Source organism: Lepidothrix coronata, unplaced genomic scaffold (genome assembly GCF_001604755.1).
Source record: "Lepidothrix coronata isolate B3197 unplaced genomic scaffold, Lepidothrix_coronata-1.0 Scaffold14, whole genome shotgun sequence".
Lineage (NCBI taxonomy): Eukaryota > Metazoa > Chordata > Aves > Passeriformes > Pipridae > Lepidothrix > Lepidothrix coronata.
In genome coordinates this window covers 7,586,104-7,610,179 of record NW_016690194.1, presented here as the reverse complement: position 1 = coordinate 7,610,179, position 24,076 = coordinate 7,586,104, and the positions used below count along the sequence as shown (strand labels likewise).

Genomic DNA, 24,076 nt, shown 5'->3' with positions numbered 1-24,076 from the left:
ACAAATGAGGCAGTTGGTCAGCACCACGGGATGCAGAATCCATATGGAATAAGTTACGAGGGAAATCTATTGAAGCAGTGAACATAAATGATTTCAAGAGACACCTAAATTGTTTCTGAAGGAAGAGACAGAGGGAAGTTGTTAAAATTGAAAGCAAAAGAAAGTGAGATAAAAAAAGATCAATCAAAACAGAAATCTGTTGGACAGATGCTCTTATTCTGTTCCTAGAAAATCTTAATTTCTTAAAATTGAAAATTACAGTAAAAATATAACACCACATTTGGTCAGTAGCCTGAATTAAGAAGTAGGATCTCAGTTCTAATTTCAATTTTAGTTTGTCTGCCTTGCCCCAGGTGTCTTTCTACATAAGTTGCAGCAACACATGCACATGTGTGTCCAGAGGCTTTCTGATTTCAGAATTCACAACTGGAAAACAAAATAATAAACATAACTAGTTTGGGGGTTTTTCCTTAATGTAATTTTCTTCAATGGGTGCTAAATAGCAATAATTCACCTGCCTCCTCTACAAAAGAGATGGGTTTGAGTTGGAAAGAACTTGATCACATTCTGCATTCACCAGCTTTTTGATTCTCCTTCTGCTGATTTTCCTTCTTGTTTTAAGGCAGAAAGAGGTATCAACAGCATCCTAAAATGTTATGGGTGAATTATTGGTTGCAGGCCCACTGAACCACCTCAGAATGGCTATTTCTCCACCCCAGCTGTAGAGCTGCCACATAGAACAGGCTCCAGCAATACCTGGGAGGCTCCTTTGTGCAATCCACAGACCCAGCAAATGCAACAGCTTGAATGCCAGATCCTCACCCAAAAAATGCATCCTGCTCCATGTACAGATGGTCGGGGAACTGCTACACATGCCCGTGTGTAAGACAAGAAGTGCCCAAACCAGCTCCACTAGAGACCCTTAAATTACTACTCTGAAATCCTTGAGATTTCTCACACATACAAAAATAGGAAGTAAGAACAAGACTTCGGAACTAAACCACAAAATATTAGTTATCCCAAAGTGATTTCACTGGCTGTTTGCTCAGGTCCATATTTGGTGGCAGCTTTTTTTTTTTTTTCTGCACACAACTTCTCTCCTTGCTGGTGGGAATTTGCTAAGCTACCAGAAAAAGAAATGGATGAGTGATTTCATTTCAAAGGCATCTTACCAGAGGGCTACCATCAGTCCAGCGGAAATCACGCTCAAACATCTTGTCATTGAGGCCAATCCACTGGTAGTCGTGCCCAATACCTAGGGAACCAGAAGGGTATTTTCATTAAGCTTCCCATAAATGGAACAGATTTCACCAAAGAAAATAATTTTACACAGACATGAATCAGACATCCAGTCCTTAAGATTCTTCTACTCATTACACAAACAACTATTTTACAGACCCTTTGTCAGTTTTCTTTTGTTTTGTTTTAAATTTGGAATGTCTATAAAAATGCAGATTCTCATCTAACATTCTTAAACAACCCTGTCTCTTCACTTCTGTTGGTGTCTACCAAGGGAGACAGAATTAGTTTTCTACCTGAGCGCATATGAGGGGGAGAAAAAAAAAGGTAAATAAAATATTAAAATAACAAAATCATGTATTATAATCTACATTTTTCCAGTTTTGGTACAGCTGTGACCTGTGTTGTCTAGATTGAGCAACACAACACAGCGAGACTATTTCTGTATGCCAAACTAATACAATATATGATGGTGTGGGCATTGATATCATGTGCACAAAAAGATCTTAAGCCTCCAGAAAAATAATGTTTCAAGAATTTCCAATGTCAACATTAAAGTTCCTGTCTTCTTCCCCCCATCAAAAAGTGCCCTCTTCTCCCCCAAAAAAGTATTTTCTATGCAACAAAAAATAACTTAATAGTGACAGGGAACTTGTATTTGACTGTAGAAGTAAACATTAAGAACACAAAGTGTGCCTTTTAAACACTCTAAAAGTACATTTTAAGATGGAGTTGTAAAAGCTGAGTAGTCAGGAGGGTATTTCGCCAGCTCTGAATCCTCAGTGACCAGAGTCATGGAATATCCTGAGTGGGAAGGGACCCACAAGGATCATCCAGTCCTGGTCCTGCATAGGACCGTCCCCGAGAGTAACACAATGTGCCTGAGAGGATCATCCAAACGCTCCTTGAGCTCTGCAGCCTTGGTGCTGTGACTGCTGCCCTGGGGAGCCTGTTCAGTGTCCGACCACCCTCCAGAGGAAGAACCTTTTCCTGACATTCAGCCTAAGCCTGCCCTGACACAACTTCAGGCATCCCCTGGGGTCCTGTCCCTGCTCACACAGAGCAGAGATCAGAGCTGCCCCGCTGGAGGATCTGCAGACCCCCACGAGGTCTTTATATCCTTCTTAAACTTTATCCCCCCCAAAGCTGGAGGCAGAGGAGCCCTCGGATGGGGCACATACGGTTGACGAAGATCTGCTCCTCATGGGACAGGATGCTGGTCAGATGAGCCCCCTGGAGACGACACTCCCGCTCTGCCGTGTCCCACGTCCGCCGGTGTGCGAAGTACTTGTAGCACTGCCCCTGGAACTTGTGCCAGCCATAGTCACAGGTCTCTGTGTCTGTGGCAAACAAATAAACCACTTCTCTGTCAGTGGGTAAGAAACATAGGGAAGTTTTGTGCAAGCTGATGGATTTTCTGTAGGGCAAAGCTCCAAGAAAAAAAAACACCTTTAAAGTAGTACAAAAGCAAACATTCATCCATGAGACCTCATTTGCAGATAGTTCTGTTTACCCAGTTTCAGTAAAAGCTGCAAGAATACTACTTATCTAAGGAGTATAACTGCAACTGGAAACTTTGTGAGTTTCCACTGATGGAACTAGGCTCTGTTTGGGCCATCTCAAGAGAACATCATCCATCACTCTGGATGAACAAAGTGCCTGGATGTTCAACTGCGGTTATTCTACATCTCATCTGAGTTTTCTGAGCCTGTATATGTGAATGAGAATTTTTACTTGCAAGGACAAACAGTTCTTTGAGTTAATGTACTGAATTACTGAATTACTTTTGGAAGAAAATTATGAATGAAAATAATACAAAGGAAAATTACTGTGATTGTTCAGCCCACAGAAGCAAAGATGCAATATTGTCTTTCTGAACTTATACCTCCAAATGGTGCCCCAAAACCCATCTTCCTCGACAAAGTCTAACTTAATAAACTTTAGGTATCAGCTTCTTGGGAAGGTTGCAAAGCTGAAATACAAAGTAAAGAAATTGTACGTTGTCTGTGCTTCTCTGAGGCATAGTGCTGATAAGAAAGAATCACAGACAGAAGTTCACACCAGCCAGTATGTCCTTCCATCTAAAGAGAAATAAACTTGAACCTTGGAACAGGAACAACCTGTAGATTTGATGTTAATTATTTTCTCAAGTTAGGCAGCTGTAAACAGAGTAGATGGCAAGAAACTGCACCTTTTTGGTTCCAAGTTTGCTGAATGAATCACAGAAAAAATCAACATTAATAAGATGGACAAAACAAATGTGATGTCTGAATGTATCTGCGCTGTGCTTGAGAACGACAACAACTTGCCACTGATAAGAGAGAGTTTTAGGGAGGAGTGGGAGAAACAACAGGGAAAACACAGACAGTTTTGAGCTATGACAGACAAAATGGCATCATAAAGGACACTTCAGCACAAGATTACAGCCTGTTCCAACCACAGCTATCTCACCCTGAGGGGCCTCAGTGGCAGGATGTTAAAGAACAGAAACACAAAGCCTGACTTCCCACACCCCACCCACCCACCAGGAATTTGCCCCTTCCCACCAAGTTTTATCAACCCCTGAACAAAACTGTGTCTGAAAGCAACTCTCTGGCCTTTCCAGAGGTACAAAGGCATCCTGGGTATGAAACTGGATTTCTTATTTTCAGTAAGTCAATATAGTCAGTGGTCAATAACAAGCTTTGGTCAAAAGGGCTCTTTTTGCATTAGTACAGAAACAGCCAATTATTGCAGAACATGCCAAGGACAGATGACTGAAAATGCCTTAACTAAGACATTACTTAGCTTTGAGATGCTACCACAACTGTAGAATAGTTTTTCGCAACCTCAGTTGGGTTCTCAATTCATAGCAGGAAGAGGCCATTCACATCCTGAAGCAGAAAAGTGCCTATTTTTATGAAAAAAATTTAAATTCCTCATAACAAAAACTACACTTTAGATGTATATAAATGGACTTAAAAGTGCAAATATGTCACATCAAAGGCTTACTATAATTCCTCTGATACTGGTAACACAGCAGTCATTGTCTTAGGAGTTTGGTACCAAAATAATTTCCCGAAAGTCATTAGTACTGACATAAATATAATGAATGCAAAGGCACAATAAAGTTTACACTGGTTATCTTCCTTTTATTTTCAGAAAGTTTAACTGTAGGAAACTGCTTGTGCCTTGAGTAATCTCAGTTACGAATAAAGAAATGTAATCTACACTACCAACTTGCTAGATTTTTTTATCTTTTCCCTCTTTGTATTCTGTGTGAGGTACAGGATGTAGATACATCTTTAATCTCTGATATCTAGGTAATTTTAAAGCTTAGTCTGCCTTTGACCTTCTAGAACATTTCTTTAACCACATGAGGCTGACTAACAGTCCTATGTCCTTTGTGAAAGCTCTCCAGGTTTTATTATTTATCTTGTTCAGGGACTCCTTTGTCCCACAGGAAACAAGTCAGATAATAACAAGGAGGTTTGCATGCTGAGAAAAACGTGGCCAGAGAGGATTTCCACGTTATTCTAATCAAGCCCTCCCTGACCTCTCCTAGGGAAGGAGTGAAGGATTTGAGAGAAGATCTGCTGAAAGACAGGTAGAGGAGGTAAAGAGGCCTGAAAAAAAAACCTGAGAGGACTGTGTTCAGAAAACAAGATACAATGGCCTGAGTATCAATCATAAATAACACAACTTCCCTTCTTAAGGTAGAAAGTGTCAAACAGGACCAGAGTGCTCTTTATTTAAGTGCATGCACTGCAATGCACATCCAGCTCCTCCCTCCTATACAAAATAGTACATTGCCTTCCAAAAGAGAAATGTTAAATAACTTCTTCTGCCCCTGTTGGTAGCCCAAAAATCTAGAAAAGCAGAAAAAGACAGGACTGATGGCCATAAAATACATAATGTTCACACATGAGGGAGAAGAGGGTATTTTTGGTTTGGGTTGGTGAGTGGTTGGGGGGTTTTTTTGTTGTTTTTTGCTTTTGGTTTGTTGGATTTTTTTTTTTGTTTGGGGTAGTTGAGTTGGTTTTTGTTGTTGTTGTTGTTGCTTTTTTTTATTTTTGAGAGGAGAGGTTGATGAGAAAAGGGGAAAAATGAACAGGGAAAGGAAGATTCAGGAGGGCAGAGGATGAAAAATGCAAAACCAGCCAAGTAAAAATGTGGGGACTGTTTCGTCCCTGCACTCATCAACATCTTTGTCCTCAGCTCATGTAACTTACCAGACAAAGAGAGCTGCAAGGCTGACAGAGAGGTAAGGGTTCCATATGGGTATAAACTTTTAATGCCTTTACTGAACCAGTAAAGCCCAATTACAAGTGGCTGTAAATTTTCTGACTCAGTCACCTGCAAGCAGAGTAGGTGCAAGCACTTACTCCACATTCATTGTGTACTCAGCCAGGGAGGCAATCACAGATCTCTGTAACCTTATCCCAGAATGTGATGGAAAGACTTAAACACTCATATTTATGGTGTTTTGAAACTTGTCTCACTAGCGTTAAGATTTATGACAATTTACAGGAGTATTTGGGTGATGTGTGCAAGGAGTTATTTTCGCAGCTTCGTCCCTCTGTAGCTGCAGCTGTACATGTGCAACAACATCTCTAAACTCTGCATTAAAAAAAGAGTTGTCTGTAGGTTTAATACATAGATAAGTACTGCTTTTTCAATAGCTGCAGTAATCTGCTGACAATAGGTCCCTTGTCTTCAAAGAAATACCATAAGGGGCTTAAAGAAAATAAAGACTGACACAGGTACTAGAACATAATGAGAGTCTTAGCTGTGAATTTTATCTATGACTCTCTGCCTTCAGCTAATGAACAAATGCCAGAGGCTCATTAGCCCATACTTCTTGAGGAGAAACCCATTTTTCTCGTAAATATTCAAAATAATCCCTTCTCAGCTGAAAGACATCAGTAAGAGACCATCTGTTTTCAGAAAGTATCTTTGCACTAAGCCCTTCTCAACTACTTCAATCCCCAGCTACCAAGTCCTAGGAACAAAGTGAATTAAATAAGACTGGAGTAATCATAGAATGATGAACTTGGGTTATTAAAAAAAAACGTTGTTCCTAATATGATAATTAAAAAAAACCAGTTGTCTTGTCTTCGAAACCTGGAAGAGAACAGCTGGTTGTAGCATCCTGAGGAGCCTCATCTTGTACAAATAGGTGTTTTGGGGATATTTATGCATTTTAAGAAGTGATGTTCAGATGTCACCAAGTGTCATGCAGAACGTGCATCTATACTTTGAAAAGATACAGGTGGTGGGCAAAACAGGGTCTAAGAGAGGAACTCCACTCACTTTTGATCTCATCTGAACCAGAAGTGATGCTACCTGACTGAGCTAACAATCTAGTTTAAAAGTGAACAACTTCAGCTGCTCTGTTTATAAGACAACTTTAGCTCTCTTCAGGAAGATGTTCCTGGGCTCAGACTGTTGAACTGTTTCCACCTGGCAAAAAAAGGGGTTCCAGGGAGCCAGTCCCATGGCTGAGTCTCAGGACTGATTTCCTTCATCCAGACTGGACCTCCCAGAAGGTTCCTCTCACTCCTACCATCCCAAGCTCCCTGATATGCAGCTGTGATGTCCCCCACTCACATCCCCTCCAAATGCTGACACAGGCACGACACCTCAACTGGACATCCTTTAGTATTGAGCAGTCTCACAGGGGCATCTCGGTGAAATTCTGAGCTCTGCGTTTCTTTCTGCACCAGTGGTGCAGATGCGATGGAATCACCTCCTACTTTTTGAGCCTCATTTCCAGAGGAAGCCCATGCTCCCTTCTCCTGTTCCCTGGCCCCCTCGTGGCATTTTGAATGCTCAGCAGTGTGCCTAAGAAAGCCCTTCAGCTTGACTTTTTTTTTTTTTAAGTTGTCTAAAATGAATATTATATTTGAAGGGGAAAAAAAAATAATGAAATAAAATCTCGGTGTATTTTTCTGTGAGCACCATCTTTTCTGTGGCACCAAGGCAACACATACTATCATCCTGGCTGGTCTTTAAATCTAGTGAGGTCAGGACTGGTACTTTGAAATAAAGCCTGCTTGCCAGACAACCATGTCTGAATCACCAACACAGTTTTATTTTGTCTGGTGGAGCGGAAATTTGGCACTAAAACCTTTTCCCAAATCCCAAACCACTGCAGGACTTTAAGCGGAGGAAATTTAAATTCCAAAGCTGAGAGAGCACAGCTCTGGTTCTGATTGACAAACTAGGAAATGTTTCCATTTACCACCTGAAATGCACTCTCAGGTCATAAAAAGGAGCTTAAAGCTACCATGGTACTCAGAGCCACTCACTGCTATGGATTTGCTGGAATGAAGGGGAGGAGGAGGGGAGTGAGAACATTTATTTCTTTTGTTGTGAAAACACTGTCAATTTATAATTTGGGACACAAGATTCAGAAAGTTGTCTCAAGTAGCAAGGTTAGCCAGACTACTGAAAAAGGTTAAACCTTGAAAAGTACTGGTCAGGTCTGAGATTTTTCAGCTCTGACAAACAAATCTCTATAAATTGAGCTGGAAGAGTTTGCAAACTACTCTTCACTGAAGCTGAGAAACAAACATGAAAATACACAACATTAATTAAACAAATCCAAAGGTTTAGTTCATTCGCCTGTGACCAAAGAAAGTCAAAAAATATTTTCATGAGCTGAGTAAGTACATTTTAATACACCATTTCTTTTCCCATGGAAATGCCTTCATTAATTTTATTAACAGAATAGATTTTGCTACCCTAGTCCTCCTCCTACATATTGAGTAAGTATCTCGAACTGCAAATGTTTCTTGTAAATACAGTGGCATTTCTTGCAGAGAACTTTCTAACAATTACAGAGACATGTGTATTTAACCTTATTTCATCTGCCCAGTTTAGAAAGCCTCTTACAACTTACTTGTATAAGTAACTTACTTGTATAACTATAAATCCTCTACTTACTTTGGCTGAAATAACTACAGAACAAGTAATTTTGAAAATTCTGGGATAAAGCTGTCAAATCTATGGCTCCCAGTGGATGAATACATAATCTGAATTATTCAATAGAGTATTCCTACATGACTGATGTTTATTGGAGGTGAAGGGTTCTGATATGTCTTACAGTGTGTATAATTTTTTAAGACAGAAACTCAGTCAGTTTAGGAGGCTTTGCCTAGTTACTCCAGAAGGGTGTTGGAATGGAAAAGGACAACCTCCATCACCGCAGGCTGAAGAACCTTACCTTGCTCACAGAGAGCACCTATGTAGCTTGGCAGGCACAGGCAGGTGAAGGTATTGAGGCCATCAATGCATGTGGCTCCGTTCCTGCATGGGTTGGACTGGCACTCATCAACATCTGCAGCAAAAAGATAAGAGTGGTTTTACAACCCACCCAGCTCCCAGAAGGTAAATGCTCTTCAGCCTTAGTCACACTGGTGACTGGGACTTGTTCAGCGCAGAAGAATAAAACACTGTGCAAGATCCAAGTGGTCACTGTGTGGATGAGAAGAAATGCTGCACCATGCAGCATTTTCCTGTGCTCGTGGAAAATTTGACTTTTATATGTGACCACAGCACAAAAACTCTCACTAAGCACTGAGGACCTCAAATATCTTCATGAAACTCAAATATTGGAAATCTTATCACGTAGCATCAAACACACTGCTAATTTCAGCCTGCAAATCAGCAGGCACTGGCTTGTTGTTGGCTTGCATTTCTCATTTCTTCCTTGTCTAATCTTATCAAGATGAGGACAAAGCACAATAAAGGCCATATCACTTAATGACCAGTCAGATAGTAGCAGCCTTGCACAATAAATAAGTAACAATTTCTGTCCCCCACTCCTCCAAGGCTAAAACACCTTGTCTTCACCTTTTAAACTGGAGCACTAGTTCATTTAAAGTAATTACTTTGTACATGTATTCATATAGTTTATAAACTAGTCTGTCTTTTCATAAAGATCATATGATGATTTCTAATGAGTTCTGTTTCTCTGAAACAATCACAACTTAAACTTTAACACAGATTTTGCAAACATCTCAGTCCAACGTGAATTGCTGGTAATGATTCACTCATTGAAACATAAGACAGAAGGTAGACATATCTACAAACCAAAAAACAACAACTAGGAATAATTGCTGCATCATGAGGAGGGCTTTTTTTAAAAATATTTCTATTTTAAAATATACTCTGTTCAAATTTTTGCTAGGTCTTACTTGCTCCAGTCATTTGGAAAGATCTCGAGGTAATATTTTAGGCTTTATATACAGAATATCCCTGAATACAAGGGCTAAAAATGCTGAGGTTTCCTTTCTTAGGTATCACAAAACCTATTTCTACATGGCAATGGTCTGTGGAGAGTCACACTCCAATTTTTGGATAAGCCTCTAAAAGTGCTAGGGAACACAAAGTGCACAGATCATTATTTTATAATTATTATACCTGACCTATGTTTTGCAACCAGGGGATGCCATATTCCTTGACAAAGATTTAAGATGCAACATCTAAAATGTGATGTCTACCATTAATGAACTAGTGAAATACCAAACTCATCAGGATGAGCTAGGAAAGCAGAGAACAATATTAACTATTTTTTAAATCACATACAAAACACAAATTTGTTTTACAGAACACAACTAAAACCATATTAATCCTGACAGCTATGCTGCAGTGATTTCTTCAACCTTTGGGTAGAGCTGAGGTTTTTTCTCATCTATATATGATGAGTTAAACTCATTTTAGCATATTTTTTTTTTCTTTCAAATTTGGCAGGCAACTGTGTAACAAACAAATCCATGGTATTTATCAGGGAATGAAACCTACAGCTTTTCTACAGTCTAAATTATCTCTGCACTAAACAGTCAACCTACCACTTTTACCATATTTTGGTTAGATTTCTGGAAGAAAAACTGGTTATTTTACACTGTACAGGTGAGTCTCTGGAAATCCACAGTCGCAGCAGGTACACATGGATGTCACAGGCAGCTTGAAGAGGTCCTCAGGTAGAGTTGTCACAAAAATACCAATCTATACCAAATATGCATATGATTACCATAATATTTACAATTTCCTGGGAAAAAATATCAGACTGGTATTCAGTACTCTTCTTCCCAGTCACTTTTAAGATAAATTTATTTTACCAGCCTTCCAAATAATTACTCCAGGCTCTTAGAGAACTATCCCAAATATTAATGCTTGTTTTGTTTTATTTAGGTATTTTTTAACTTAGTGTTCTGAATTTGAGTTCCTGCACAGCTCTCTCAACCTTTCTGTGCACACATCAGTGCACTTTATGGGGAGAGAGAAAAGAGAGGACCTCCTCTATTTTATTGCTCTTAAGGGACTCACTGTAGAGTTTTTCAAATGTCTGTTTATTCTTCAACTTCAAAACTCAGCACTTGTGCAGATCTTATGTAGGAAAACTTTTCTTAGGCTTCATCTTACCTAATTCACACTGCTCTCCACTGAAACCTGGAAGACAGGTACAGATGTAGAACGAACCACGAGAGTAGCAGGTGCCACCGTTGAGGCAGGGGTTGCTCTTGCAGGGATCTTGGCCTGTTAAACAAGTAGAAAAAAATGAATTTGACTCCACAGTTTCAAGGAAATAGTATATTTTCAATTTTTTGGAAGAAAAAAAATCTTCATTGCTGCATTGATGGTGCAGTTTTACTGTGATTACAGAAACTATTAACACTGGAAGTAAGATAGTTTTGTAAAACAGTAAAGCTTGTCTTCAGGCATCACCATATTTTTACTTTAACAACAAAATATGGCATTTACTAAGAACTAATACAAATTATTTTTAGAATTATGCTTTTTCACAGCAATTTGCACTGTATTTGGCAGTCATGATACTCTAAGGATTTAGTTTGCATGACATGACACTTAATTATAGCTGAAAACAGTTAAACATATGCACAATGAATGAGAAATGCTTTTCTTTTGAACAGGGTTAGTTTATGCAGAATGACAGGGTACACAGAACATACTACTGGCTGCTGTTGTTTCAGGTCTTTCTTTTATCTAATCAATCAATGCCTGCAAAGTCTTTCTTAGAAATACATTTGAAGAACAAAAATAAAGATACTGAGTACATTTGTAACTGAACTAAAAAGTCGGAGAAAAGCTTACCTGATATGAAATCCTCGGTTGTTACAGGAGTTATCATTTAAATAGCTTTTCCTTGCAGAACTTTATGCCTTCTAGTGGTGTTTATTTCCACTGAGTTTAGATACCTAGGTATTTGCATTTGATTTCATGCCTAGGAGAACTCATTCACACAAACAAGTGCACACTAAACCATTTCTAAGTCTTAGCTTCTCAGAGTTAAGGGAAATCCTGAGGACAGTCCTTCTAGGGTACAAAAATAAAGCCCTGGCTTTGAAAATTTACGAAATGGTTCAGAGATTTCTGTAAACCAGAGAAATGAGAAAAATTAAGATTTCTGATTATATTTTCCACAAAAAAAATCTGATTATGGTCAATGGAAAAAAAAAAGGTAAATAACATCTATTTTACCCTTGCAAACCAGACATTCAGTCTTCCTAAAGTACCAAGTTCCCTGTCTAGTCATAGGAATGCAGAAAGTCCAGCTGAAAGCCTCCTGAGGAAACTCCCATGTACATAAATTTGGGAATATAACTAAATAATTAAGGATTTCACCTTGGAGGTTTTGAAAAGGATCTGATATCATCCATACAAGAGGGTGTTTGTTTTAGGACTGCTTCACTGAATGTCACAAATGTAGGGCTGCGTTGAGCACCTTAATGTTTATTGTGTGCTTGCTGTCGCTTTGTCCTACTACAGACTGGATATTTTGCCAGTAAACATTTTCAAGTTGACAGCTACCTGGATTGTTTGAGGAAAAATAATACAAACCCCTATAAAATTAAGCCCATTCTTTACTCAGCTATATCCGGACAAAAATTTGGATTGAAGTTACAATACTCATAGAGACCCTACCTGCATCATCCATGTATTTGGTGAAACGGTGCCTAATAACCATCATGAAAAAAAACTCTGTGGCAAGTGATGTCTAATAAAAAGATCTGTAATTTTTAAGAGGCAGACACTTTATCAACCAGTTAAAGCTACAGATAGGCTGAAAGCGAGGTCTTGTTTCTCTCTTGTGTGGAAAGCTATCTTGTAGGTTAGGAGGTGCTAATTTTTGTGAAAATTCTGATCTTAAAATGTGCATGAGGGTTTCTTTTTGAGTCAACTGCAAGATGTTAAGAACAACTCTACCTGCAAACCAGTTGTATGAGTACTATCTTCACGCTAGCACAGAAGAGCTATCAGACAAAATTATCTGCTTGAAATTGGAAAATTTAATAATTACAGCAGAATTCTCTACCACAACCAGTGTTACTTTCCTGCCTTCTAGAACTGGCTTGTTACCTCAAGTCTGATCCAGAACTCCATGATGCAAACACTCATGAAGAGCCACTGGGCTGGAGTTTGGGAACCCCCATCCTCCTCCACTCTGCACGGGTTACACCCACGCTGATCTCACAGCTGGAGAGTCCCAAGAGCTGATGTTATTTCACAGGATGCTCTGGTAGTCACACCTCTCACCAGAGCTAAGACAACACTTTTACAGGTGTAAACACACGTAACACAATGATCATATTTGGGAGTTACCTGGGATTTGTACTGCTGTTCCTTCAACTGAACCCACACTGGTGCCAATCACAAAATCTGATCCATTAGTGACTTCAGGAAGGGAAAATGAGGAAGTTACAACTTCAACAGTGTTTGGCTCCTCAGAGCTCATTGTGGACTGTTCATTTTGGTAGGGATGGTTGCCAGGAGCAATGCTGTGTGTTGCAATGTTAGAAGAAATTGTTGTGATCTCCCCTCGACCAAACAAAGCTGATTGTGTTTCTGTGCTTCCTTCCAGAAGTTGGGAAGGTGAAGTCAGCTTTGTAACTGCTCCCTGGTCGCGTTTAAATCCTTCACTTTCAATGCTGTTGGGTGAGTCCGGTGTGGAAACGAGTAAGGGGTTCTCTCTCTTAGTAGTCCTGTCTTCTGCTTGGTGGGAATTACTCACTCTCCCCGAGAAAGCTTCAACTTTTGTTGTGCTAACTTTTGGGGCATCTGTGCTCACTCTTTCTCCAAAATTCAGAAAAGCAGTAGGCAAGACATGTGTTGATGAAGAATCTCCAGAAACTGTAGATTCTTCCTCAACAGAAAAATCAGTGACAGGGGTTTCTGTCTCCTCTGTCCTGCCTGTTACCAGCCTGCCAAAGCGAGGAGTACTTTCCATAGCTGTGCTTTCTGGGAAAGACTCAGGAGAAAGCTCCAGCAGAGAAGACTCTGTTGTGTCGAGAAGGTCTGTAGTACGGGGTTTATATGTTGCTGCAATATCAGAACTAACCTCTTTGAAGGATCCTTCTGATGAATGATTGGGCTGATCTGAATCCTTTGTTGATGATGATGATGTACTTGGAATGATTACCTCAGGATACTCAGACACTCCATTAGCTAAATGAACAGTTACTGAGGATGTAGGAGTTTGAGGGACAGAATGAAAACTCTCAGAATCTGTTTCCTCATACTCTGCTGATGCTGATTTTGTGTTTATGTATACCACGGTGTGATTTTTTGCATTTTTGCTGGGTGATACAGTCACGATCTGGGAGGCATGCTGTGTGGTGACAATACTCAACTCAAGCAAGTCAGTTGTCGCAGGCTTTTCTAGCTCAGTAGCTAAGACTGTTGTAAGGGAAGGAACCACAGGCTGATAATCGGTTGGTTCTTCTTGGCCCATTCCAGAAAAGTCAGACACAGAGATTGTTTCACTTGGATCTGCTATTACTCTGTTGTTTGCTGAAGTATTTGGCTCATAGCTGTCTTCTGTGGTGGTGGTTACAACGTGTTTAGACTCATAGGGCACCTGAGGGATTCCCAGAGATGGTACTGTAGGAAGGAAAATGCTCAGTTCAGAGAGTTCAGTAGTGGTGAGAGTTTCTGTTGCAACATTCATGGAATTCCCTGAACCCAAATCCATATCATCTGGTTTTGGTCTGTGCCTAGCTGTTACCAATTCTCTGCTTGGTGGACTGGAAGTAATCAAAGAAAGACTATCACCAGATTGAAGTGTCTTCTCTTTGGTTATGGAAAATTTGGGTGTTGAATCATATTTCTCTCCTTTAGCTGTCATACTATCATCATCACTGCCATATGTTGACTGTGTAACAGGATTTGGCATTGTCTGCACACTTATTATATCTTCAGGCATTGATTTTGAGTGATCCATGTCTATAATTGTTGTGTCTTCTGATGGGATTTGAAATCTCTCTTCAATTAGAATGATGTCACCATAAACAGAAACGTTCAATAAAGTGCTTTTTTTGTCATCAATCATGGGAATAATTTTCTCATCTATCCCCGTGTCACTTGCTAGTTCTTCTGATGTAGCTGCCTTCGGATGAACAGTAGATGGATTTGACACAATCTCTGTTTCTTCAGTAAAAAGAGATGCTAGTCCTGTGATCACAGTCTGTGACCCATCTGTCAGTGCCTCTGTAGTCATAACTTTGGAATAAATATGCCCAGGAGCACTAGATGAAGCATTTAGTTCTACTTTTGATACCGGGGGTATTGACAGATGAGTAAACTTGTCAGGAGAAGATGAATCCAAAACAGCAACCCAGCCAGATCCTTCTCCAGAGCTTTCAGGTAATACTCTGCCTGGCATTTTTGTTGTTGATGTTACAAGACATTCATCTGCTTGAGGCTTGGGAGTTCCATTCAGTATAACAGACCCAGGAGTTACTCCACCTTTAATCACAAAATGTGAAGTTTCCTCTCGTGAAACAGCTTTAGAAGTAGCTGTTGTCCTATCTGTTTCATTTTCTCCTCTCCTATAACTAGTTTCCCGATTGTGAGGTTCTTCAGTTGCCACAAAATGATGGGTCATCTCTTCCATCTGTTTGGAGATGAAGCTCTTGGAGCTGACTTCAGTTAAAGCCGGGAAACTGGGGAACACAGAGGTGGGGAATTGGTCTCCAGTTTCTGAGAGCAGCTCAGTCACAGCATTTGAAACTTCTTCATTAACTTCAGTGTTTGCTTGGGTGCTTCCTCTTTCAAAGTCTTGTGTCTTTACAGTTGAAAGTTCAGGTCCCATGTTTGCAGGATGAGAAGTTGGAAGACTCTTGATTCCTTTAACAACCAATGGCACTATAGAAGGAATTACATCAAGGTCATCTCCTGATCCCTGTCCTGAAAATAATGGATCATTAATGAACTCATTATTTGATTGTTTTTCTTCCTGAGATGTCAGCAATGTTCTGGGAATATCTTTTGTAGGGAAAATGTTTTGTATCAACTTCTTCTCTTGTTCTATATCTGTAACTGGAGAGCTTATGTATTTTCTTTCAATCATTATAGGTTCAGTTACTCTGTCATTAAATGGCAAAAGCACTTCCTGAACAGGTTTGGTTTCTAATTCCTTTTCTTCTGAATGGCTGACAATCGGAACATTTGAAAATTCCAGATGTTCATGGGTAGCCTGTGTACTTTTAAAGAATGGGTCTGTTGCTGCTTTTTCTTCAGAAGATTCCATAGCTTTTGGCAAAATTTCCCTTGGCCTGTCTTCCCCAGAATACAAATCTTCTACCAAAGGAATCTTCATTGAAAAAGTTCTCACTGTCAATTCATCAGTGGTTTTCTCTTCCATTCTCAGGTCAGTTACAGTTTCCATGGTGGTTTCGTCGTGTTCAGGACTTGTGACTGTCTCATCAGGGTTAGTGGTGAAGGCAAGATTCACAGATGATGTGCTGACAACATTGTGATTGTCATGCTTCTCCCATGTTTCTGGGCTCCCAGTAGGTGAAAATTCTGTTTTTGCAAATGATCCAAAGAATGTGTCTGGTTCTCCAGACCCCTGATTAGTGAGTGAGAAATGATCCCCAAGTATTTCTTCAGTAGGTCCATTAAACATCAGTTTTGTGGTGCTACTGTCATCTTTGAATTCTTCTCCAGAGCCATGCTCAATCAAGAGAATCTTGCCCAGTGAGGCAGCAGAAGAACCAAATCTTGCATTTTTGCTTTCTATGGATTCAGCTACTGCTTTTCCACTGCCAGTACCACGTGTCACCACATTGTCATGAGGGCTGTTATGAACCATGGATTCTGGAGATGGTGTGACTTCACCTGATTCTGAACCTTCTGTTTTAATTCCTGGTGCAGTATGAGGTCTTACCTCCTTTATAGAACCAAATATTATGTAAGAAGGAGCTGTGTAGGTTGGTTCTGTTCCCATGTTTTGTTCTCCTGGCTTTCTTGTACTAAACACATCCAAGGATGCCTCACTTGCTCCTCCAGACCCCTCTGTCAAGCCATCTGACCCAGTACTTGAAACTGTTACTGCAAATTCACCTGTTCTTGCATGTTTCCCATATTCTGTTGTTGCATCCTTTGGGGAAGCATCATCTGTGTTGTAAACTTTTCCTTCATGCTTTTCAGTATATGTTTCAGTGACAGGCCTTAATGGAACTGAAGTCAAAGTAGTAGACTGAATGATAAGGTCTATGTCACCAGAACCTGGACCAAAAAATGGGGAGTCAGTACTTACCACTTTTCTTGTGGGACTCCCTGCAAATAAGTCTGCTGGTTCTTCTGTTGATCCTTCATTTATAAAAAGCTCCTTGTCTCTCAAGAAAGGAATGGAGGTGACCGTTTTGGTTTCAGAACTTATGGTACCTGGTACTCTTTTACTGGGTAAGCTGGGCTCCTGAATTACAATTCTGACTTCACTTGTAGTGTTCTCAGATTCATTCAACTCCAAATTTCCCTCTGCAGCAGTAGCTGAATTTTGGTGACCTGAGTAAACAGTGGTCTGTATTTTCTTTTCATCATCAATATTTTTTTCAGTTACATGAGAGATGGAAACTACTTTTTTTGTAATAAACTCAGACACGGAGTTGGTGGCAACAGGTGCTTCAGGACTTTGATCAAAAGCAGAATAATGAGTTATACCCCTGGGCAAAGCAGAGGTGATTCCTGAGGCAGTTACAGAAACTTCTGTTGGCATTACTGTGCCAGAGCTCAAAGAAATATCTTGCATTGAAAATGTTTCTGTTACTGCTATTTCCCCTGTTGTTACAGTGATGTCCTCTTTTTCATCCCCAGAGCCTTCCAGAATCATAAAAGAAGCAGCACTCATCTCAGGCTTTGCTGTAGGACTTGTTTCCAGAATATTATCAACAGAGGAATTTGCACTAAGTTTAGCAGTTGATTTATAATGACCTCCTGGAGCAGAGGTTGCCTCTTCTGGAATAGGGTCAGTCACACTTTCATGTCCTGTGGTAGGAATAAAAACTGCATCCAGAGAAGCAGTTACAGCAGAACTTTCCACAGTAAATGCATCAGGAACAGAAGTTACACCAGAAATTTTTTTATCATCTTCCTTTCTTGACATTGTCACAACTTCTAAGGCAGAAGTGGATAGATCAGACTCCATGGAGCCATCTCCAGAAGATTCAATAGTATCCAAAAGCAAGTTTTTGGCACCCTTAGTAGAGCTCTCCTCATTTCCATGCCATGTTATGATCTCTTTATTGTTTTGCAGAGACTGCTTCTGTGAAGAAGTAATGGCTATTGATTTATCTGTTGTGACAACTTCTGACTCACCACTATAGACAGCCTCTAACATTGCAACATCTGCTGTTGACTGAGTAACTTCAAACACCCCTGTCACTTCTCCAGCTTTGCTTGGTTGCATAGTACCAGAAGCTTCAGATTCAGATATTATAAATGTGTTTGTTTCATTGATTTGAGCAAAGGTTACATTTTTGGAATGTGCAACGCTTTCAATTTTGTCACTTCTCGCTTCCTCAGCCTTTGTGCTCTTAGGGGCACTGGTAACCTGCTGCTTCCCATTGATGAACTGCAAAGCTGGAGGAGCTGTAACGTCAGTAGTATTTTCACAGTCTTCCTCTTCCTCAAATTCTATATAGTTTGGAAAGAAAGGATCCAATATTATAATATCAGAGGAATCCTGCACAGAGTCTGAGGTACAGGGTTCGGTCTGAGCTGACTCTGCATCAATGTGGGTCTCATCTATTGCATGGGGGAGCACGTGGCGATTGAACAGATCCAAAAATTCATTCACCGGATGATCTGCAAAAAAAAGAGAGCTTTTCATAATCCCTGAGTGACAGCAATAGTTGTGCATTACAGTACACACATGAAGTACAAGCAACCTGTCAGAGAAAAAAAAACAAACAAAAAAGCCTTCAAAATTAAACAATTTTTTAAAATTCAGTGTGTTCTTCTGTTGACACAAAGTTAAACTCAGCCATGATATGTGACTTTCTATTTGAAGCCTTTCTGCATATTGAACACAATAATTATTTAGTGCTGTTGATTGTCATATGTATTTGACCCCAAACCCACACCCAAGTCACGTTGTCCTATTTAGGAGAGATGAGAAATGGACAAGATGAAAATAATTTTTTAGACCAACCTGTTGTTGGTCTAAACATTAGACCAACCATGTTGGTCTAATCCATGCTTCCATGGATTTAGACACCAGCTGACCTTTACCAAAAACTAAAGTTAGACAAAGCTAAGCAAGGTAAAGTTTAAAATAAAATAGGACATACAGGCAATACCTATGCATCTCCATTATTGCTTAGCACAGAGTAACTCAATTACTAGGAACACCATAAAAACTATATCGATTCCTCTGTTCATTAGACTTGGACCCTTGGTCAGTGAATGAAGTATTGCTTTACAAAGTGACTGCTATTTGGAATTTTAAAGCATTATGAATAAAATATGAAAAAAAAATCACAGATTCAAGAATCAAGCACCACTCAGAGCATAACATGAGTAAAGTCCAGTAATTGTCTTCTGGTTACCACTCACTCCAAGGTATTTACACACTCCCACAGGTCGCAGACATCTCGGATTTTTTTCTAGGTGGCTAAGCAGAAAAGGAGGAAGAAAGAAGATCTAAGAAGGCAAGATTTTAGCTGCAGAAAGCCTCATGAATTCCTCTAATATTCATGATCCCAAACTCCATAGACACTTTTTAAACTTGCCCTTTCAGCACAAATATTACTGCAAGCCTTCTGTTCCAGACAATAGACGCTACCCCCATTAGAATGAAATCAAATAAATAATTAAAGAAATAAATTTTTTTTTAAAAAAGAATACAACAGACTTAGTAAAAAAAAAAAAAAATCCACATTTCAAGCCTGTCCAAGTGACTCTAAATTGGAAACCTTGAGCTGATATCTTATTCTATGAGAATTTCTTTCTTCTGAATATATCTTTATAATCATTTTGTCCAATGCAAAATTAGTTTTTGCTGGTACAAACCGGGGCAGCCAATGGAGCTTTGTCCACATCTGCCAGAAGATGATCTGAACTAATTAATGGCACTCCTGACTTGCTGTGTTGTCTGCATTGACTGATCCTCAAAATATATTTACAGATTATGACAGAGCTCATTTTTTTAAGCAAAACTTCCCCATTAAAACTATTTATAAGATATAGAACAATGAGAACCTGAGTCAAGGTACTTCACTGTTTCAAAGTAATTCCCCTACCTGTGAAGATCATTTAACCTCTATGACTACTGAGTCATTAGAGAAAGAGTCATCAGGTGATCATTCTGGAAAAGAATGTATTAAGTCACATTAAACTGACACAGACCACTGCAAAAGGCTTGTGATTCCATGGCTTGGGCTGTTCAGTGTGTGGAAATTGACAGCAACTTGGTTTTGAAAAGGTCACTCCAACTCCATTGAGAATTAATGTCCTAATATGCTGTATTTACAGCTAAACTCATAAGTGTTACTGAGTCTTATCTTTGCTAAACATGCAGCTGAAGAATAGAGAAAATAAATCACCTTCAGCATTATTTATTTCAATCACAGTGTTCCATTTGTACAGCACTAAGCTCAGCGCTCCCAGTGCTATGAAATAAAGGTTGTTTTTAACCTCAATTCTACCTGGCTGTTCTACATTGCCCCAGTGAAACCTGGTGTTTACTTTGTGCCATGACAGTTGTATTAGATGACTACAGAACTGAGATTTCTTCTTGCTTCCCTCACCTGTGCTTTTTGGGAGTTATTTTATGCAATGCCTGTAAAGGAAGAATTTCTTTCTCCAATAAATTGAAAATATTTACAGAGGCTGCCCGAAACCACAGAAAAATAAAGTTTTATTTGAGCTTCCTTAGATCTCTGTGAAAAGCAAGAATTTGGTAATCTATCCAAGACTGGCAATATGACTTCAAGTGTTTAACAACATCACTTGCAGAATCCACAAATTATAGCAAACAGCACCACCAGTCATATTGAGAAAACATGTTTTCATAAAAGTAGAAGCTCTAAACAACACAGAATTGAATACCATCCTTTAGAAATTGTGAAAAAATATGTGGAAATTCAATAAGCAAAAGAATAGCCAGGCAAAGCTACCACGGAGCTCTGATAGTTTCTGATTCTCAGTAATTTTGCTAAGAAGTAACCGCACCCACACATAGGACCAGAAAACTACACCTAAAATGTGCATGGGCAAGAAAGATGTCTTGTACTGCATACACAGCTGAGGGAAGAATATGTACAAATAACCTGGTATATAGGCTAGTGTACCATAAAGATTAATTATAATTTCATACACAGCAGTTGAGTTTGTGTGACAAAGCCTGTAGCATGCTTTTGCACAGAACTGTACATTAAAAGAAATAAATTAAAGCCTGGATGGGGCTGTGTAGGCTATAATTTGTAGGAGGGTGCCCTGACTAACAAGTTCTGACCAGCAGTGTAGTATTTTTGCAGCAGTGCACACCTGAGAGTCCTTCAAATTACTGACTCACGGGAAGTCATTTATGGTAGGTAATAAATTTAGTGAGTAACATCTGTTCCAAATTCACCTAGAAGACACACACAAATTCTTACATATGCAGAGATCTCTATCAGACCCTACTTTTACTTTGTTAGCTTTTTCAAGATCTCACATGCCACAAAGATCCACATAAAAGAACGTTAGCTAAAATTATGATGTTCCAATAATAAACTTTCAGGAGGCTCTGTCATTAAATAATAAGTGTCTTTGGGGATTTTGTATTTTCTTTTTCCCCAAGGCAAAAATAACCAGCTTTTAGGAAGATCATGTTGCCTCTTCCAGCTGCAGGTAAAGACGCACAGACCAAAGACTACTAAAAAGAGATGAAATTAGGACTTTAAGGGAAAGGAGTTCGGCTACTAAACATGTTTATCAATAGCTCACACGTTGTCATGCAAAACCAGCCAAAAGAAGTACTTGTTCAACTTGTGCAAGTTGTAACTGACTCCAAGAAAAGGAAAGTAAAAACAAGTAGCTAAAAAGGAGTGAAGCCAAGGGTTGTCAGCTCAGAGGGCCAATCCAAACAAGCCCTGAGGAAGATTTATCAGTAAAACCTCTTTTTTTGGGGGAAGTGATGAGGTATGCACTGGAATAGAGATGGAATGGATAGATGGATGAGTGTATATGCAGCATAGATTGTTTCTTAGTCCATCTGTCTAGATGTTTTAAATTATCTGTATGGAATAGGCATGTACCTTAACAACAGTAGCCGTGAAGTGGAAATCCCTCTAGCTACAGGGTGCTTCTTAAACTGCTACTACAAAAAACCACAGAGCCACTGCCCGAGGTGGCACCAGTTTTCATTACAACCCTTCTTCTATTCAGTCACAACTGGTTCCAAACCCACACCGTTTTTCAGTGGATCAAACAGAAAAATTCCCGCTCTGCTCCTGATGCACAAGCCGACTCCTGCATACATCCAAATATGTATCATGCAGTAATATTTTCTCTTCAGAAGACTTAATATTCTACAGAGAGCTTTTCCAAGACTATTTTTGAGGGGGCAGGCAGTAAAAAGCATTTTTCTCTCTCCAAAGCAATCAGATAAGCAGCTGAAGAAGAATTAGTAGGGAATTAAACATAAAACATGCTCTGATGTTTTCCAAACTTTCAAACCCCAAAATATTTCATTCAGTAGACATGGATTTAGAGCAATTTTGTGACATTCTCATTAAAAAGGAGGCTGTTAGCATCTAACCTGGCATCCTGCAGATAACACAATTTCACCTGCAGATTTTAGCAGTTTGTTTGTTTATTGCTTCAGAGCAAAATGCTGAGTTTGTGAGCAATAGCAGAGTTCAGTCTTTTATAGAAGGGTTAGAGGTCTGATAAACCCATGAAATTCACAGAAAGGGTCACAAAATGTTCTGTGGACTTTAAATCAGGTCCTGTATTTTGATTAGAATAGAGCTAACTAGAAAAAAAAAGATTTTATGAATAAGAACAAAACTATTTTGGACTGCTCATTTCAAAAGTATTTCATTGCACAATGTGATAAATGTGATACTATCACAAAATCTGCTATATTCACTACAAAGAACCCATAGCCACAAGACAGGGCTGCATGAAAGATCAAAACAGTTTGCATTAGTCAAATTATTTCCTGCACTTGATAATCAGAAGTTTATTTTTTGGCTTCAATAGAATTATATACAAGTGAATTAAAACTAAAACGTAATTAATATTATCGTTGGATTGAGGAAAGACTTAAACAGTTTTATGTCATATTCTGCCTCCCCTGAAGTCAGCTCTGCCAGGGACCAGATTTGCAGTCTGGGTCGACTCGAGCAGTTTTATGACTATGCTTTGCTGAAAGTCCACCAGCAAAAAAACCCCAGCTTCAACCAATTCCACAGGAATGTGCCAGTCTTGTTGAATATATTTTGTTTTAAAGGCATATTGAGGAGGTAAAAAAGGTGATTTGACAAGCTGTTCCCATACAAAAAAACCCAAACAAACAAACAAACAAAAAAACCCCAAACCTTCAAATTTAGTGGGGTTTTTCCCCCTTAAAACATTAAATTGGAACAGAAAACTTCAATTTTACAGAAATAAACCAATTTGATAACATCTTTAGGGCTGTTCCATAGAAAAAGGATTTTTTTAAATGTTCTTCTTTTCATCTCATTTCAAAAGAAACAAGATTTTGAAATATGGACATTTCCTGCTGAAGCAAAATTTCAAGTGTCAGCCTCTGGTACATGCAATTCCTCCAACTTGTGCCATCTTGTAGCATCATTAACCTACCTAAGCACAGTCAAAGTGCAACAGTGCTCCAGGCATATCCCATCTCCCCTTAAGGAAAAGGTGGGAATACTGCCAAGGAGATAGTCTAAGGTGTTAAAGAAACATGGCTACTAATATATATACCTAAGTTAAAAAACCAAAACAAACAAACAAACAAAACGAACCACAAACAAAAACAAACACAAAAAAGTCCACTAAGAAAAGTCCAGAAAAATTAAATTTTTGATACTTTTAATCCTTCTACCTCATGTTAACATGACTAGTATATATGATGAGGTGTAGTAAAACCCAGTTTTTGATTACTGCTCAATCTAAGTAAACAAAAGTTTAGTTCACTTTAAAATGTTTCCCAGCTGGCTCTGTATTCCTAAAATTTTTGTTAAATTTGGCTCCCTTTACAACTGCTTATGGTTGTAGGGCAGGTTTCAATAGTTTGGGGATTGGATTGGGTTTTTTAGACTTCTAAATTTTATCAAAATTTATGGCTTTGTTATCCCTATGAGAGTCAAAAGAGACAAATGCATTTTAAATAAAGAGATAGATAGATAGATAGATAGATAGATAGATAGATACATACATACATACATACATACACATATATAAATTTACCTTGCATAAAAATTTCAATGACTCAGGTAAACTTCTGGAAGAAAATCATTGTAAAGGGTGATTTTTGCACAGCTGGCTGAGTAGAAGTTGAAAGAAATTCAAGGTGGGTGATCAGCCTTGCCTACTGAAATTCACTTATCCAGTCATCTGC

General features: G+C 39.1%; 1 protein-coding gene across 3 annotated transcripts in view; it reads right to left on the bottom strand.

Moving 5' to 3' along the window:
- VCAN (versican) overlaps positions 1-24,076 on the bottom strand; it is a 95,805-nt gene that overhangs the window by 13,006 nt on the left and 58,723 nt on the right. For all 3 annotated transcript variants that reach the window (XM_017806275.1, XM_017806276.1, XM_017806277.1), the window contains 5 exons: positions 12,847-18,330; positions 10,648-10,761; positions 8,447-8,560; positions 2,421-2,579; positions 1,173-1,255 (listed from right to left, as the gene is read on the bottom strand). In XM_017806275.1, the coding sequence (XP_017661764.1) occupies positions 1,173-1,255; positions 2,421-2,579; positions 8,447-8,560; positions 10,648-10,761; positions 12,847-18,330 (5,954 nt within the window). The remainder of the gene's footprint in view (positions 1-1,172; positions 1,256-2,420; positions 2,580-8,446; positions 8,561-10,647; positions 10,762-12,846; positions 18,331-24,076) is intronic.